At 45.8% G+C, this 19047-nt stretch overlaps 1 protein-coding gene across 12 annotated transcripts in view; it reads left to right on the plus strand.

Moving 5' to 3' along the window:
* The window catches only part of ZNF541 (zinc finger protein 541), a 126077-nt gene that overhangs the window by 35492 nt on the left and 71538 nt on the right, over window positions 1–19047 (plus strand). For 11 of the 12 annotated variants that reach the window (XR_013230898.1, XR_013230897.1, XM_077336507.1 and 8 more), the window contains exons 2-3: window positions 3755–4093; window positions 8198–8441. Coding sequence is in view for 9 of the 12 variants with exons in the window: in XM_077336503.1 (XP_077192618.1) it covers window positions 3755–4093; window positions 8198–8441 (583 nt within the window). In the remaining 3 variants the exon portion in view is untranslated. Of the gene's footprint in view, window positions 1–3754; window positions 4094–8197; window positions 8442–19047 lie in introns of those variants that run through there. The other variant, XM_077336509.1, reaches the window with a different exon arrangement.

Genomic DNA, 19047 nt, shown 5'->3' on the forward strand with positions numbered 1-19047 from the left:
ATAGAATCATAGAGTTGGAAGGGGCCATACAGGCCATCTCGTCCAACCCCCTGCTCAACGCAGGATTAGCCCTAAGCATCCTAAAGCATCCAAGAAAAGTGTGTATCCAACCTTTGCTTGAAGACTTCCAGTGAGGGAGAGCTCACCACCTCATTAGGCAGCCTATTCCACTGCTGAACTACTCTGACTGTGAAAAACTTTTTCCTTATATCTAGCCTATATCGTTGTACTTGAAGTTTAAACCCATTACTGCGTGTCCTCTCCTCTGCAGCCAGCAGAAACAGCATCCTGCCCTCCTCCAAGTGACAACCTTTCAAATACTTAAAGAGGGCTATCATGTCCCCTCAACCTCCTTTTCTCCAGGCTGAACATTCACAAGTCCCTCAACCTATCTTCATAGGGCTTGGTCCCTTGGCCCCAGATCATCTTCGTCGCTCTCCTCTGTACCCTTTCAATTTTATCGACGTCCTTGAAGTGAGGCCTCCAGAACTGCACACAGTACTCCAGGTGTGGTCTGACCAGTGCCATATACAATGTGACATCTTGTGATTTTGATGTGATGCCCCTGTTGATACAGCCCAAAATGGCATTTGCCTTTTTTACCGCTGCATCACACTGCCTGCTCATGTTTAGTTTACAGTCCACAAGTACCCCAAGGTCTCGTTCACACACAGTGCTACCTAGAAGCGTATCCCCCATCCAGTAGGCATGCTTTTCATTTTTCTGACCCAGATGCATATGTGATAGAACATTATGTGATAGAACAAATTTAGAGTCCAGTGGCATCTTTAAGACCAAGAAAATTTTATTCAAAATTAGAGCTTTCCTGTGCACACACACTTCCTCAGATACAATGTCATGGAATGGAAGTAATCAGTTCATTATAATCCATAATTATCCTTATTCATTGTTGTTCCTCTATATATTTCTGAGACAGCCTAGGGGGTGGGACGTGTCCGGCTGTCCAAGTTGGAATAGGGCCAATCAGGGCGCAGCCAGCTTTGTCCTGATTGGCCCTGCCCCTGCGGATCTCACCCTCCGTCCCTGGACTGTAGCCTCCTTGTTCTCAGACGCCTCAGTGCCTGGAGCCAGCAACAGGTGAGAGGGCCCTGGGCAAAAGGTCCTGGTGGAAGGCTTGCTAACAAGGGCCTCCTGGCCTGCTAGGCTGGGCCTGCTGATGAGGGCCTCCCGGCCTGCTGACTGCCTGCTAAGGAGTTCTGGGCCCTGCTAGCAAGCTGCCCAGCCCCCGCCCGCCCCACTTGTTTTGGCTGCGAGCTGCGGCCCAAAGCTACCTTAAGCTGCCGGCCAGGGGAGGGGACCGTTTCCGGGCCTGTTCTTAAGAACGGGCTTTGAAGCTAGTATGTAATATAGTTTTCAAATTAGCCTAAATCAGCAAGTTTAAGGAATTTGGGAGTTTAAATTTTGGTTTTAGTAATTACATGATTGAACCAATTGGTTTTATCCTTTCATAATTTACAAAGAAGACATAATTCACAAAGAAGTATCTGTTGATACAGCCATTTTGGGCTGTATCAACAGAGGCATCACATCAAAATCACATGTCATAGTCCCATTGTATACGGCACTGGTCAGACCACACCTGGAGTACTGTGTGCAGTTCTGGAGGCCTCACTTCAAGAAGGATGTAGATAAAATTGAAAGGGTACAGAGGAGACAGACAAAGATGATCTGGGGCCAAGGGACCAAGCCCTATGAAGATAGGTTCAGGGACCTGGGAATGTTCAGCCTGGAGAAAAGGAGGTTGAGAGGGGACATGATAGCCTTCTTTAAGTATTTGGAAGGTTGTCACTTGGAGGAGGGCAGGATGCTGTTTTGTTGGCTGCAGAGGAGAGGACACGCAGTAATGGGTTTAAACTTCAAGTACAACGATATAGGCTAGATATCAGGAATTTTTTTTCACAGTCAGAGTAGTTCAGCAGTGGAATAGGCTGCCTAAGGAGGTGGTGAGCTGGCAGTCTTCAAGCAAAGATTGGATACACACTTTTCTTGGATGCTTTAGGACAGTGATCCCCAACCTTTTTATCACCGGGGACCACTCACTGGGGACTACTCTACGCCTTTTACTGAGGCCCGGTGGGGGGGGTAGTTTACTCTCAACCACTGCCCTAACGCTCTCTGATCTCTATGGTAATGTTTAAACATCACTTCAAAATAAGATACAGACACGCCACAACAATGAACATAAGGAACATTTTATTTTCATGGAAATTTTAACTCATGACAATGACAAATCAATGGGAACCCTGAGCTTGTTTCTCTGCAACGAGATAGTCCCATCTGGGAGTAATGGGAGACAATGACACCCGAAGTGTGTTGTAAAGGGTGGGGGGAGAAGGCGTCCTTCGGGGCCCACCTCCAATTAGTTGAAGGACCACATGTGGTCCGCGGCCCAGAGGTTGGGGATCGCTACTTTAGGATGCTTAGGGCTAATCCTGCGTTGACCAGGGGGTTGGACTAGATGGCCTGTATGGCCCCTTCCAACTCTATGATTCTATATAAAAATTCTAATTGACTCTGATCTTCACATTTGACTGAATTTTTGTTTCCAAGCTCTGTGATCAGAAAACTGTAAATCGGCAATTAAGCAAAACTTTTGTTTAAAATGTAGTATTTGTCCTGAGTATAAGATCCTTTACTTATTTATTTTTTTGTTGGAGATTAGAGATTTTGGCATCCATAAGGTTTAGGAATACATAAGGATGAATTTTTTAGAAAACAGCATTGAGAATATCAAGAAAACAGCATAAGAATTGGTTACTAGAGAAAGTAGTCCATGAAGACATCGTTATTTTTTTTAAAAAATCATCACCCACTTATATTTGCAGCAATAATAAACCCAGATACCCCTCTAGAGTTATACCAGAACTATAATAACCTCAGGAAATGAACAAGTTGGCCCTTAATTTGCAGCTTTGCTGGTTGAAAATGACCAGTTTATTAAAAAGACTCCTGATGACAAGAGAGCTGTGGCTCTGTGGTAGAGCATTTGCTCAGCATGCCGAAGGTCCCAGGTTCAATCCCTGGTATCTCCAGTTAAAAGATTTGGCAGTAGGTGATGGGAAAGACCTCTTGGCAGTGTTCCCCAACCCCCAGTCCTGGGACTGGTACCGGTCCATGGATCATTCTGTACCGGGTCGCGGCTCCTCCTTGTCCTCCTCCCCGGCTGCTGCCTCGGGGGCTGCCCTGCCACTCTGCCGCCAGCTCACTTTTGGTGCTCTCCAGCGGCCGTCATGGCTGGGGCTCCCCCTCGGCGTGGCACTGTGCAGCCGCTGCTGGCAGCGCCCCCCAGTGGGCGGTGGGAAGTTAGGCACCGTCGGGAAAGCAAGCGGAGCAGGGGCTCAGGCGGCAGCGGCGACGTCCCTCGGCAAAGAGCTACCCCCCCCCCCGCGGGCCTCAGTAAAATTGTCAAGCGTTGACTGTTGATAAAAAGGTTGGGGACCACTTTTATACACTATAAAGAATTTTCGTGTGTTCATATTATGTGCCACACTGTAAATCTTAAGAGATTGGTCAGAATTGAGGGGAGTGTGGCTACCTTGGCCAGTAGATCCAGTTGCTTGGCTTGTCTTTTTTCTCTAAACATAACCAGTTCATAACAAACACAAACTAGACTGTCTTTGCAGTTAACATTTGGTTGACATTTGGGCAGGTAGATGAGCTCTGGTGTCATGACGGTAATTCTGCTGAACTCTTTGATGTCACTCCTTTTCTGATGCCATTGTCTTTTGTTTAGGAGCCTTAACCCAAAATAGAGACGCAAGGTGGGTGAGCATGGATCAATACCACCTCAGCGATGACAGCTCCCTCCACTCTGAAATGCAACTTCATGAGTTTTCAGGGAATCAGGCTTTGGACTGTGGTGATGCTTTGAGCCAGGAGCTGTGCCCAGACGTGAGAGACATGATTTATTCAGGACTGAGCAACTTGGATGTGGATCCCAGCCTTTCAGCCACAAATATGAATGACTCTTTGGAAGATAACCTGGACACTCTGTCGTTGTATTCTGTGAAGGATGTTGATTCCACTAAACTTCTTGATGACTGCGAGACAGACTCACGGCCGCTCTTGCACAGTGAGTTGCTTCTGGGACATTTTCCTGTTCAAAATTTGTACTAAAAAGTTCATTTATCAAGAGTGTGTAAAAATATATAATGGGATATTGGGTAAATAGAGCAGAGTTTCCCAGTCATAGGGATGTGATACTGAGTGCAGTAACTAAATCTTCCAAGAAATATATTGCAAAAAAAGTCAACTTAATATGAATTTACATAGATCCAGTTCACAGCCAAGTTGCAGTCAAAAGAGAGAGAAGCCAAATCGAAAGAGTACTCCCCCTATCATAAATGGCCAGGTTGTGTGGCATTCTGTGTACAAGGGCATTTTATCTATAGGAGACCTACAGAGAGAGCCATGTGTCTCCATGGAAGTCCATGTGCATATAGAGAGGGCAAAAGGAGAGAGAGGAGTGGTCTGAGGATAGCTCCAAGGTTAAGACAGAAGCCTCCCAGTAAGGGGCACAGCACCCATATACAGAGTGACATAGTGCTCTCTAATGTCCAGACATGCTGAGTTGCTAACTCCCAGCAGTACCAGCATGGGATCTGGTGCAACCTGTTGTTAATTTCAGCCAGGTTTTCTTTGTATGGTAGGATTGCTGTCTCTAGGAAACTCCTGGAGATTTCGGAGATTGGGGAGGGAGCTCAGGTGTATGTGATGTCACAGAGTCCACTCCCCGAAGTTGCCATTTTCTCCCACAGAACTGATCTGGACCTCAGTTGTAATTTCAGGGGAATTGCAGACCCCACCTGGAATAGGGTTGTCAGATACAGGTTGGGAAATGGGGATTTGGGGTTGGAGCCTGGGAAGGACAGGAACCTCAGTGGGACACAATGCTGTAGAGTTCACCTTCCAAAGCATTCCTTTTCTCCAGGTGAACTGATCACTGTAGTCCGGAGATGGACAGTAATTCCAGAGGGTCCCACCTGGAGGCTGGCATCCCTAATGGGAGACCATTGTAGAATATCCGGTTTGCTATGCAGAGTCATAGCAAACTACCTTTGAATTGCTCTTGCTTGAAAACGCCAACAGACTTGGCGACACTTTCCACATACACAAAACTTTTTTTTGGCACTTTTCCATCCAATCAGGGTACCTAAGGTGGAAAACATTTAAAAAATAGTAGCATAGGAATTATTAAATTTGCATCTGGCACCTCATCTGTTCTCTAAGAAGTGTCAAGAATAATGGACAGAGGTTCAGAGATTACATCTGCAATTTCTTTTAGTATTCTTGGATGCAGTTCATCTGGCCCAAAGACTTTGTTACATTTAAAGAAACTAGGTGTTTGTGGACTGCCCCAACAGTGATCCTAGGCCACCATTCCCATCTCCCCTGTTGTGTTAAGTTTTTTCCACATTGAGCACTATTTCCCTCACAAGAGAAGACCGAGGAGAAATAGGAGTTCAGCAGTTCAGCCCTCTCTTCATCATCCTTATCCATGGTTCCTCTATATATTTGTGAAACAGCCTGGGGGGTGGAACGTGTCCGGCTGTCCGAGTTGGAATAGGGCCAGTCAGGGTGCTCCCACTCTCCCTCCCTGGACGCTAGCCACGTTCCTCTCAGATGTGCCAGAGACAAGAGAGAGACACACAGAGTCCTGCCAGACTGAACACGAGCCCTCATTCCCTCCTATCGCTTCTACTGCGAGGGAGGCACAGAGAGACACAGAGAGCTGCCCCAAGCTGCTGACCAACCCTGCTCCCCTCCTAAGAACGAGCCCTCATTACCTGCTATGGCTCCTGCTGCCAGGGAGAGAGACACACAGAGACAGCTGCCCCTGCTGTGATGGAGGGAGAAAGAGAGAGACAGAGGGCAGCCCCAAACTGCACACCAGCCCTACTTCCCTCCTACAAACCAGCCGTAATTACGTGCTATGCCTCTTGCTGCGAGGAGACACACAGCAAGAGGGAGAGAGACACACACAGAGAGATCTGAACTTCATAGTGTCCCCTGGGTCCTAGCGCCCATTATATTCCTGCTTGCAATGGGCTTCCTTGCTAGTCTGTTATAATTTCACTTTCTTGTCCTAGCAGTGGTCTTACCATGTCCTACTTGAAATATAGCTAAAGAAGTTTTTTTTTGCTATGTTTAGCACTTCTTGCTAGCCTTAGGATGCTTAGGGCTAATCCTGCGTTGAGCAGGGGGTTGGACTAGATGGCCTGTATGGCCCCTTCCAACTCTATGATTCTATGATTCTAAGCTCATATTGAGCTTTAGCTTTTCTAACAATCCCCCTACAATTATTGGTTATTTGTTTATACTCATCCTTCGTAATAAGGCCTTCCTTCCATTTACTAAATGACTCTTTTTTTATTCCTCAAATCATTTGACAGCTGATTATGGAGCCACCTTGGCTTCCTTAGGCTCCTTCTAGCTTTCCTTCTCAAGGGAATTGTTTGTGATTGAGCCTCCAGTATTTACTTGCATGATTTTTCTCTCTCTTCCTAAGCCACAGCCACTTACAGGAAAGACTGATGAAAACACCTGTGCTCCCAGGTCCTTTACCTTTTTCCTCAGATCCACAAAGTCTTTCTTAATATTTTCCATACTTTGCTGGGCAGTAATCATTTTGACATCATTGGGCTTTATCAAAACCTGGTTAACTCACAGCTTTTGCCATGTTATTTCACAATAGCCTGTCGTTCTTTAGAATATTATTTGAGCTTTTGCTTGCTGCTTTCAATGTATCATCCTGCCAGTGTCTTTTGACCTGATGTAACTGATTCTTGTAGGTGTGAAAATAGATAGTTTTAGTGCCCTGGGTTTTTGACACACCAGCCTCTGTTGTGTGGTGGAAGATGTTATTTTTCCTTTGGCCTTGAGAATTCTGGCGCTAGCCTGGGCAAACAGAGGATGGCACCTGGAATTTCGCACTCAAACTAGTCTGGAGGTGTGAAGAGTTGTGGGGAGTTGTAGTCTGGGAAAGGCAGTTTTAGCAAGGACATAGAGATGTTAGCACTGTTGCATTCTCTGTAAAGGATTTTCTTCAAGAGAAGCCTGCTTATTGATGACAATCAGCCCAGCTCTCACAGGTTTAAAATCAAATAAAATGACACGGATTTTTCAGACAAAATACATAAATGTGGCTTATATGGCACCAGAGCATTATAAACCGGTCCCTCTTGCTGTCCTTTGAATAGTACTCTGAGCTGCAGCAATTATCAGCTCATGTTGTTTAGCTCCATGCCATGAAACCTTAACTTTATTTTTTGCCGTCAAGTCATTGTTGTTTTATGGCAATCCCATGACGTTTTCAAGGCAAGAGACATTCAGAGGTAGTTAGCCATTGCCTGCCTCTGCATAGTCACCCTAGGATTCCTTGGTTGTCTCCCATACAGATGCAAGCCAGGGCAGTCCCTACTTAGCTTCTGACGATTTTGGCCTAGCCTGGGCCATCCAGGTCACGCTGCTGGTTTACCACTCTAGAAATCTTTTAAAATGAAGAAAGCATCAATAAAGGGGACATAAATGAATGCAGAGAGGTTTAGATTTTTTAAAAAATCAACAAAATGTAGAGATATGCCAGTAAGAATGGCAGATGGATGCTGAGAATGGGTCAAGACAGAACCGTCATTGGCTAGTTGTAATGTTGAATTAACTCCAAGGAGGTTTGCCTTCTTGCCGTTCCCTTTTTGGAGGAAATGGCTGCTTCCTTAAATCTAACCTAATTCACTACATGGATTTCACAATTGGAGTGATTTCACAGTTGGATTTCAGTGCTGTGTTAAATGCTTAATGGCTTGTAAGAACATCTGGAGATTCTTTGCCACATTTGGAAATTTTGGATTTATTGAAATGCTTACTGAGATGTCGTTTTAATTGGCCTTTGACTGCAATAAACTAACAACTGAAGTAAAACCAACCTCCCATGTTTGGACACTGGTCTCCCACCTTGAAAATATAGGAAGCAATACATTGCAATTTCTGTACCACTTTTCCTGTGAGTTTACAGCCCAACAAGCTTTAGAACAATTCTGTAAGAGAGATTAGAATTAATAGCTGATATATTTTCAGTGGGCTGCTCAGTTAGGCTGTGGCTCAGATTTCTGCTCCAGCAGCTTCTTAGGTTACCATAGACCAGATCCATGAGCTTAAAAAAATGTTTTTACTCATTTAGACTTGGGGCTTCCCAATCCTCCTGCACCTAAAGATGTGGAGCCAGGCAGCAGATCCAGTTCTGGTAGTGGAAGGAGAGGAAGATACCAGCAGAGTTCCCCTCAAGCCCCTTTCCTGGACTGCACTCTCTGTGGAAAAGTGTTCAGTAGCAGCAGCTCTCTCAGCAAACATTATGTGACCCACAGCCAGGAGAGGAAACATGTCTGTAAGATCTGCAGCAAAGCGTTTAAGCGGCAAGACCATCTGTAGGTATCACTTTGCCAATAAAGCCAGTTTAAATGTATAGAGTTAACTGGTGCTGATGAGATCTGGCTCTGTTGCTCCCAGATGCTTAACCCCAGACACTGATGTACACAAAGCAAGAATGTTTATTTAATAGTTTAGTTGCCATGGCCCCAACCTGGTGGAATGAGCTCCCAGAAGAAGTCGGGATCTAAACCAGTTCTTCTAAGGTGGAGGGCATCTTGGCTGGGGTTTCCCACCATTCACTCTGGGAGGCAGGACTAAACAAACTTCTGCACTTCCTGCTTCCATTGTGGGAATACCTCTTAGAGCCAGTTCTCTTCCTGTCTCTGAATGGGAGCGTACCTTTTACTTGTAGGCTTATCCCTTTCCTGTTTCTAAAACATTTCTAATCCTACCTTCTCTATTCTTTTCCTTCTCTTTGCCACTTGTAAAGAGAGTTAGGGAGAGACAGTTTAGGATTGTAAGAGCCTCAAAGCTCTTAGATTTAATTGGCAATCACAGCTTGATTTTTGGCGTGCTTGCAGCTGCTTTCCCACCCCCTCCCTTTTTCCTCTCAATGGAGAGTTTGCGTGTGTATGAATTTCAGTCGGAGGGAGATCTACCTTCCCCCATGTTTGCTGATTGCGCTGCTTCGGTCCCGACCAGCACGTTCGTATCTCAAGCTGCACTGGTCACAGCAGGGGGACAAGAGCAACAGATGAGCTGCACTGAGGCACTGCAGGCAGGAAGTGCTTGCTATAGGAAGGAACCACCATTTTTCTCTCTCTGCTTCGGGCTTCCCATGCCTGGCAGCCATTTTGGAGAACCCAGGCACTCTCCAGGCTGCAGAGTGCCCTGGATTGGATTTACATCTACAGTGAGGCGGTCACGTAAGTGGTCTGGAGCCCCCATCATCTCCTGCAGAGTGCACTAACTTTATTAGATTCACCATGAGGGAGGAAATGGGTGCCCTAATTAGAGAGGGAATGTTATCCTCATTATTCCTCTTATTCACCTTCCTCCTTCATTATTCACCTTCCTCCTTCCTCGGCCAGTGTGGAACCTCCTCTACTTGGTGCCCAGAACACCCCTGCTCAGCCATGGGTTACCAAGGCTGCACAAAAGAGACCAAGAATAGAATCTGTTGACACTGAGTCCACTGTTAGTGTCAAGAAGGAGAGTTCCTTTCAGATGAGATAGAGGAAGATTTTAAAGTTTCAGAGCCTGCAAAGAGGTTCAAGACTGAGGACTATCAGGGCCTCTTATGCAAGGTAATTGCAGCTGTAGACTTAAAGCAGCGTGCACCACAGGCACCCAAGCCAACTGATTGTAACAATAGACTGGGTAGTCCAGAATTTTTCCAGTAACAGAATCTTTAGAAAAACACTTCCCATGAAGGGGGTAACTACATAGAACATTGTAACAGACATAACAAGTAGAACAATCATAACATAACATTCAACCAGAACAATATTTTAACAGGAACAGGAACATTGACACAGCCTTGGGTAGGTCGGATTCTTTGGTCATGGAAGGAGGGTGTTTTGGGGAGAAGCAGTGGGTGTTTTGGGGTCGGTCAGCCACAAGCAAATGCCTGGTGGAAGAGCTCCTTTTTGCAGGCCCTGTGAAATTGTGAGAGTTCAGACAGGGCCCTGATCTCTCCAGGGAGCTCGTTCCACCAGGGAGGATCCAGGACTGAGAAGGCTCTGACTTTTGTTGAGGTCCAACATTCTTCTCTGGGGCCAGGGATCCGCAGCCAGTTGGAAGTGGCATAGTGTAAGGCTCTTTGGGGGAGGGGTATAGGCAGGGCGGTGATCTCTCAGGTACACTGGACCCAGACTGTGTATGGCCTTGAAGGTGATTACCAAAACCTTAAGCTTAATCTGGAATTCAACTGGGAGTTGTTGGAGTACAGGCAGGATGTGGGATCTCCATGGTGTATTAGTAAGAATACTGGCTGCAGTGTTCTGCACTAGTTGTAGTTTCCGGATGAAGGATAAGGGTAGGCCTGTGTAGAGCAAGCTGCAGAAGTTCAGTCCAGAGGTGACTATCATATGGATCATTGTGGCTAGGTATTCTGGGGTCAAGTAGGGCACTAGTAGCTTGGTTTGGCAGAGGTAGTGAAATGCCAGCTGCGCTACCTTTGTGACCTGGGCTTCCATTGTAAGGGAAGCATCCAGGATCATGCCCAGGTTCCTGGTGGAGTGAGCTGTTATGAGCTGCACTCCATCCAGGGTGGGCAGATGCACTTCCTCCCATGGTCCCTTCCTGCCTCCATCTTTGCAGGGTTGAGCTTCAGACTACTCTGCTTGAGCCATTTTGTCACTGCTATCAGGCAGATGGCTGATGCTTTTGTGGGGTGAGTCAGGGTGGTCATCCATCAGGAGGAAGAGCTTGGTGTCATCTGCGTAGTGGTGGCAACCCAGCCAAAACCTCCACACCAGCTGAGCAAGAGGGTGCATGAAGATATTAAATAGGATAGGAGAGAGGACTGCTCCTTGTGGGAGCTGTGAGCCTGGTGATGATTAGATTCTCTCCTATTGCTATCCTCTGTCTGCGACCCTGGAGTAAGGAGATCAGCCATTTGTGGGCTGTCCCCTGTATCCCAGCGTCAGCGAGGCAGTGAGCTAAGAGCTCACGATCAGCTGTGTCAAATGCTGCTGACAGGTCTAATAGTACCAGCAGCATTAACCTGCCTTGATCCAGCTGGTGGCAAAAGTCATCTGTCAGCATGACTAGTGCTGTCTATACCCCATGGCCAGGCCGGAAACTCGACTGAAATGGGTCAAGGGCTGAAGTTTCCTCTGGGAATGCTGATATTTGGGCTGCAGCAGCCCTTTCAACCCACTTCCCCAGAAATGCTAGATTTGAGATGGGGCAGTAGTTGTCAGGCTCCTGCAGAGCCAAGGATGGTTTTTTGAGCAACTGTCACACCACTGCCTCTTTTAATCCATCTAGGAATTCTCCCATTGAGAGGGAGAAGTTCTTTATTTCCCAGAAGGGGGCTTCTATTCTTTTGTCTATTGTTTTTAGGAGCCACGATGGACATGTGTTTAGTGGGCAAGTGGTTGTTTTAACTCTTACCACCTTCGAACAGAAGGGAGTTAGAGGGGGCTCAGAGGATGCTTAGCAAAGCTACTTTCTTGGTGGATGCATCCCTAGACATAATGGTGTTTGCTGCCCGAGCCATGGGAGCCTCTTCTGCAGCCAGATGTGGACTATGGCTAAAAGCCCTACAGGCAGATTACAACTTCAAAGCAGTAGTCATGGCATATCCTTTTCAAGGGGAAATGTTGGTAGGTGAGGCCCTAAACAATGTCTTGATTGAAACCGTGGAAAAGCAAAAGGTCATGCCTTAACACAATGGTCCCCAACCTTTTTATCACCAGGGACTGGTCAACGCTTGACAATTTTACTGAGGCCTGGAGGGGAGGGTAGTCTTTTGCCAAGGGACGTCACCGCCGCCGCTTGACCCCTTGCTCCGCTTGCTTTCCTGCAGGCGCCCCTGACTTCCTGTCACCTGCTGGGGGTTGCTGCCAGCAGCAGCTGCACAGTGCCATGCTGAGGGGGAGTCCCAGCCATGGTGGCTGCCGGAGAGCACCAAAGGTGAGCCGGCAGCAGAGTGGCAGGGCAGCCCCCGAGGCAGCAGCTGGGGAGGAGGATGAGGAGGAGCCGTGGCCCAGTACCCAACTGATCCAAGGACCGGTCCCGGTCCCCGGACCGGGGGTTGGGGACCACTGCCTTAACACATTCGCAAGGGTGAAAGAAAATTTAATAATTATTCCTTTTGTTCCCAGCATGCCCTCCTGCATTTTTGCCAGGAATTCAAGAGGGGTTCCTGGTTCCAAAATCGTTGTCAGAATAGAAGAGGTACAGGTAACTTCAAATATTCCAAACAGTTCAACTCAGTCAGATAAGGGAGAGGTCAGGACCAATAGAACATGACTCCAGGAACTTTCCAGTTGGCGGCAGGCTCTCCATCTTTGCAGAGGTCTGGTCAGGTCCACTGATAGACACATGGGCAACAGAAGTAATTTGGTCAGGGTGCAAATTAGAATTTGAACACTTTGCCCCAGGTAGATATCTAAGGTCCCCAAATTTAGTAAACATAAATGCAACAGAGCTCTACGAGCCATTCAACATCTATTACAAATCCAAGCCATAGAACCAGTACTGGAGGAACAGTGGGGTCAAGGAATCTACTCCATATTTTTCACTGTGCCAAAGCGCAACAGCGACTGGCGAGCCATCCTAGATCTGAAATTTGTAAACAAGTTTCTGAGGTGTCGTTGTGGAGACTCTGCATTCTATCACAGGCTCTATAGCCCAAGTACTTGACCGCTCAACCTTATGGAAGCCTATCGCCACGTGCCCATCTATCCATCTCACTGCAAGTTCCTCCATTTTCAGGTGGGTGCCCTTCGTTACCAGTACAAAACCATGCCATTTGGCCTCTCATCTGCATCCAGGGTATTCATGAATCTACTAGTGAACCCTGTAGTGGTACTACAAGGGAATTCATCCGTAACTGGACAACCTGTTACTCAGGGTGGCATCCAGAGAGTCATTCCTCAAACATACTCAGAGGGCAATGGAGTGCCTCACATCATTCAGATTCCTTAACAATTTCCTAAAGAGCTCACTAGTACCATCCCAGAAATTAGAGCATCTGGGGGTAATGATCGATACCACACAACTAAAATTTTTCCTCACACATAAGAAAGTTTCCAACACCACAACCTTGGGCAAGGGAATTCATCAGAGCGAAATCTGCTTCCATCAATACCATGTCCAGTTTCTTAGGCATCATGGTAGCACATAGAATAATAAGATGAGTTGGTTCTTATATGCCACTTTTCTCTACCCGAAGGAGTCTTAAAGTTGCCTTCCCTTTCCTGTCCCCACATATTAGAAGTCCGCACTCCTAACCACTGCTCCAAACTGGCTCTCAAGCATTACAATGGGGTAGAATTTACTTGAGAGCCCTACAATTATTACTCAGACCTCACCAACATGAGATCTCCAACAGATCCAACAAGACCATTATACCCCTGGGGATCAAACAGGAGGTAGTAGATTCAGATTCAGATTTAGTTTATTAGTCGGCTGTTGGCCATTTCCAACAAATTGACTGTACAGTACAAAAGTCAGTTAAAATTAAGACATCAAACTGATAAAATCACAGGGAGTAATAAAAAGTTACACAGATAAAAGGAGCCATAATGATTAGGGGTTTAATCCTAATTGCACAATTTGGACCTGATTTTCCTGGCTGCGAGAGCAAACAGTGCAACTCTGTTGGTAACGTAGGCATCGATATCAGACAATAAAAAGATCATATTCTCAGTTTTTGAGAGGCCTGAGGTGGTAGGGAGTATTCTTTTAATAAACTTGCCTCTTGGTTCATCATAGAGGGGGCAGTCCATTATATAGTATGTGAGGTCCTCAATCACTCCCCTATCATATTTGCAGATGCATTCAGATAGGGGGAGATGGGAGAACCGACCACTACTCACTGCTATGGGTAAGGATTGGAACCTTAAATGAGTAAATGCCATCCTGAGTGTTAAGGATGGCAGACTCTCCAGATATGAAGATCTGCAGTGAATTCTCTTGAAATGTTTAAAAAGAGCTCTGGACTGAGCAATTATATCACCATCTAGAACTGCATCCATTTGATAGATCCATTTCCGGAGCTCCTTTACTGAGCTTCCAGGCCTGATTAGATCGTCTGGGATAGAGTAGTGTAAGATAATGCTATTTATATACTCTAGATGGATTCTATTAGTAATGGAAGTGAGCTCTAGGTTTTGACTGCTGATGACTTCAGAATTCTTTCATGTACATTTCAGCCAGTTTTTCATGGTGATTAGTTTATAACCCGTGCTTTTATGGATGGTGTCCCAGTTCAGCCCTCATAAGAGCCACTGGAGATCCTTTAGGAAGAACTAAAATCCTTCTCATAAAGAGGTTCTGAATTTTTTCTAGGTGGTTAATCACTTGCTCATTCCAGCCCCAAATCTCTGCACCATATAGTATGGAAGATATTACTTTGCTGCCAAATAGTTTAATAGCAGGGTCAATCAAGCAGCCTCCTTTTGAGAAAAAGAATTTGACAATAGCCCCCATACTTCTCAGGGTAGCCACTCTCAAACTGGACAAGTGTGCCTTCCATGTTAATGTTTCGCTAAACGTTACACCCAGGCATTTGTAGGAGCTGCACTGTTCTATCCGTGTACTCAGAATACTCCAGGAAAATGTTTAGGGGCGTTTCGTGAAGACCTTGGTTTTAAGATAATTTATGGACAGGCCCTGATCTTTGCAGTATAAGCCTAGGTTGTCCAAAAGTCTTTTTAGCCCTATTCTAGTCAGTGATATCAGCACCATATCATCAGCATACAGGAGGATGGAAATCTTGGCCTGGCAGATACTGGGTGCCATAAAGTGGGAGCCCTCCATCTTTCCTACCACATCATTAATATATAGGTTGAACAGCAGAGGGGCCATCACACATCCCTGTTTTACTCCCTTATTAACAGGGATTTTCTCAGTTAGAGCACCTGAATTCCCTACCTTGATCTTGACCGTGGTGTTTTGGTGGAGTTGTCTCATTAGATACACTAAGCTTGGATACAGCTGGAGATTCAGGAGTTTCTGCCAAAGTATGTTCCTGTCCAATGAATCAAAGGCTGCAGCAAGGTCAACAAAGGCCACAAATAGTGCCTTTGTTGGACCCTTCATAGCAGTAGCAGCCAAGTGATAGAGTGTTTGACAATGTTCGATTGTGGAATGCCCCTTAAAACCCAACTGTCGTGAGCTTAAGATATTGTTGTCTTCCACCCAGTTCTCCAATTTCTTCCTCAGAAAGCTGCCATATAGTTTAGAAGCTACAGGCAGCAAACTAATTGGTTGTTAGTTCTGCGGATCAGACATCACCTTTTTTGAAAATAGGGACTATGATGCTGGAGGTCCATCCTTGGGGAAGTTTGCCAAACTTTGTGTGAGAACTGGCACCCACCATTCACTGAAAGCTTTATAACATTCAGAGGGGATCAAATCCTCCCCAGGTGATTTTTTAGAAGGGAGTGCTCTTATCAATGATTTGATCTCATCTTCTGCTACTGGTAGCCAGCGTTCCCCTAACTCGGAAACCTCCATAGTTGCTTTATCCATCTTACCCCCTTCAAAAACCTTAGAATAGTGGTAAAGCCACTCTGTTGCCTGGATGGTGGAACCTGAACTGAGTGCCAGATCCTTGGATCCTGAGGAGATCAATTCCCAGAAGAGTGTTTCATTTTTATCTTTAACTGCCTCCTGTAACTTAATCCAATATTACTGAGAGTGGGCTTTTTTCTTCCTAGCTAAAAGCTCTTTATATTTTTCTTTGGTCTTCCTTAATTGGCCTAGTGACCGTTCGTCTTTGTCCCTTCTCAGGGTTCTGAGACAGCTCAAGACAGTTTTTTTTTTTTGCACTCTCTGCACTTGTCATCAAACCAAGCACTTCCCCTATTGGGAGTTGGGTTTTGGTGTTTCTTATGCAGGAACAGAGGCTTTAAACAGTTTATGATTTCCATGTAATAATTTATCGGTTGACAGCCTAACATTAGGTTTTCTCTTGCATGCAGCACAGATTTGTCACTAACCAGAAATTAGCCTATTACAGTTTGAAGTTGGTCTGACCACTTGGGTTTTCTATGCCTTACCATAATTTTAACCCCAGCATTAGGGGAAAGAGATACATCATTCCTGCAGCAGATTGAAAGCTTTAGAGGGTTGTGATCCCTAAAGGGGGTTTCCAGCACTTCAAACTGGAGTATACATCCCCCCTGATAGGAGGTAGTATGATGGACCAATTCCAAGAACTTGTCACAGGGCAAGGCCATAGCCCCAGGCCTGGCGTTTCAGGTCTTCATGGATGCGTAGCTCACGGGATAGGGGCAGTGTTGAATCACCTCTCAGTTCAGAGTACTTGGTCAGAGACGGAACAACTCCTTCAATCAATGTGCTAGCCCTAGTACAGTTCAGCAAGGTGATTCAAAGATCTAACCTATTAATCAGGACAGATAACATTGCTACCAGAGTGTACTTGAACAATAAGGGAGGTTCACAGTCATCAGGTCTTCGCAAGGAGACCAAGACAGTACTTCTTTGGGCAGAAACAAATCTCAAGTCAATCAGGGCAGAACACATCAAAGGGACACTGAATGTGCAGGCAGACTGGCTCAGCTATCAGCAACTGGCAGAGGGGGAATGGATTTGAACCTGAGAGTATTCAAAATCATGGTTCAACTATTTGACCTACCCATCATAGATCTATTTGCCACCTACCAAAACAGTCAAGTTGACTGCTTCATGTCCAGATTCTTCCACCCCAGGGTGGAACAGACAAATGCGCTGATCTCTCAGTGGCCTCAAGGTCTCTTGTATGCCTTTCCCCCTATTCCAGTGTTGCTGTCAGTACTCAGACAGATCAGGTACCTACATGCGGAGGTCATTCTGGTCGCTCCCAGATGGTCACGCAGACGTATTCCACAATTTGTCAGCTATAGGATAACGCTTTCCACTCCCGATATTTCCCCATCTTCTGATCCAGGGCCTGATTTGGCACCCTTGCTCACAGTGGTTTTGCCTGACCGTGTGGCGATTGAGCAGGAGACGTTGAAAAAGAAGCATTAGCGATTGACATCATTCTGAAATCCAGGAAGGCCTCTACCAACAGGCTTTATGATTGCACCTGAAAGGCCTTTACTTGATGGTGTAGAAAAAGTAGGTCTGCAGAATCTTATTCAATCAAGCTCATCCTTCAATTTCTCCAGGAGAGTCATGTACGTGGATTACACTCAGCTTGGTACAGTGGTTAGGAGTGCGGACTTCTAATTTGGCAAACTGGATTTGAATCCGCGCTCTCCCCCACGCAACTGGCTTTGGTAACCTTGGGCTCACCACAGCACTGATAAAGCTGCTCTGACCGAGCAGTAATATCAGGGCTCTCTCAACCTCACCCACCTCACAGGGTGTCTATTGTGGGGGGAGGAAAGGGAAGGCGACTGTAAGCCGCTTTGAGACTCCTTCGAGTAGAGAAAAGTAGCATATAAGAACCAACTCTTCTTCTACCCTTCGTAGACAGCAGCCCGGGCTACAGTTATTCCTACAGTACAGGGCACTCCCTTAACTAGGCATCCTCATGTCACTAGATTTCTAAAGGGCACGGCTGCCAGAGATCCACCCGTGCATCATCACTTTTCTACATGGCATCCACATGTGGTTCTTGCTGCCTTAACAAAGGCTCCATTTGAACCTATCCAAGACATTTCCCTTAGCTTTCTCAGAGTGAAAACTATCTTCCTGGTAGCAGTTACGTCAGCGCCCAGGGTATCGGAACTTGGGACTCTTTCCTCCAGAAAGGAGTTATGTGTCATAAAGAAAAAAAGATCATTCTTAGAACTGATCCTTCCATTAAACCCAAGGTTAATTCATCATTCCATGCAAGACAAGAAATTACCTTCCTTTTGTCCCAATCCAGTGCATCCAAAGGACTTTCATATCCTAGATGTCCGGAGAGCCCTGAAAGCCTTTTTAATCAGAAAAGCTGAGTCTTTGTTCATTTCAGTGTCATGTCCCAGATTGGAGCTTCCCCTTTCCAAAGCAGCCATTAGTCGCTGTCTCAAGGCATGTATAATCAATACGTACAAGGCCTAGAAACAACAGTTTCCTACGGGCATCACTGCTCACTCAGTCAGGTCTGCAGCAACCAATGCAGCATTTAACAAAAGGGTCTCAGTCAAGACCATCTGCAAAGCAGCTAACTGGTCCTCAATTTCTACTTTTGTTAGGCATTATAAACCAGATGCCTACAGTTCAACCGATGCTTTCTTTGGAAGGTTGGTATTACAGCAGATCTTGGAGGTGGACGCAGACTCCCCACCCGGGGTATGATCATTGCTCTGGGAATTCTCAGCCAAGATGCCCTCTGTCTCAGAAAGAGAATGACCATTGATTACTTACTGAAAAGGATCCTTCTGTTCTGAGTTAAGGAGGGCTTCTTGTCCCACCAAAGACATCTCCATTCACTTCTTTCATCTGTTCTTGTTGCAGTTACTGTATACATAATTTCTAGATGTTATAAATTGGTTTATAGAAGTAAGTTTACAGGAATGGTTGACTTTGTAGTTGTAACTTAAATTCTACATTTCTTAATATATTTCTATATATATTACTTCTTCCTGTGACTCCTAGTCAGACTATAATTATTATAATCATATAAGAGCTTTGTTTAATTCTAAGTAACTAGTTCTTCAGCTCTTGGAATATCAAACTGGCTCTAGGGGTCTTCCCACAACAGAAGCAGGAAGTGCAGACGTTTGTTTAATCCTGCCTCCCAAAGTGAATGGTGGGAAAACCCAGCCAGTATGCCCTCCTTACCTGAGAAGAGAAGGACCTTTTTTGGTAAGTAATCAATGGTTGTTCCGTAGGGCCTGTAAAACAGCTTTTCCACCTGGCTTATGCTCGAGGCCAAAAATAACGTCTACCATAGAAGGCCGACCTCACCACTAAGGGAGGAGGGGAGAAGGAATGTTGTTGATCGGCTCCTGCCCAAAACCTCCCGTTTGGGATTCTGCTTGGGCA

This window comes from Paroedura picta, chromosome 5 (genome assembly GCF_049243985.1).
Source record: "Paroedura picta isolate Pp20150507F chromosome 5, Ppicta_v3.0, whole genome shotgun sequence".
Classification (NCBI taxonomy): domain Eukaryota; kingdom Metazoa; phylum Chordata; class Lepidosauria; order Squamata; family Gekkonidae; genus Paroedura; species Paroedura picta.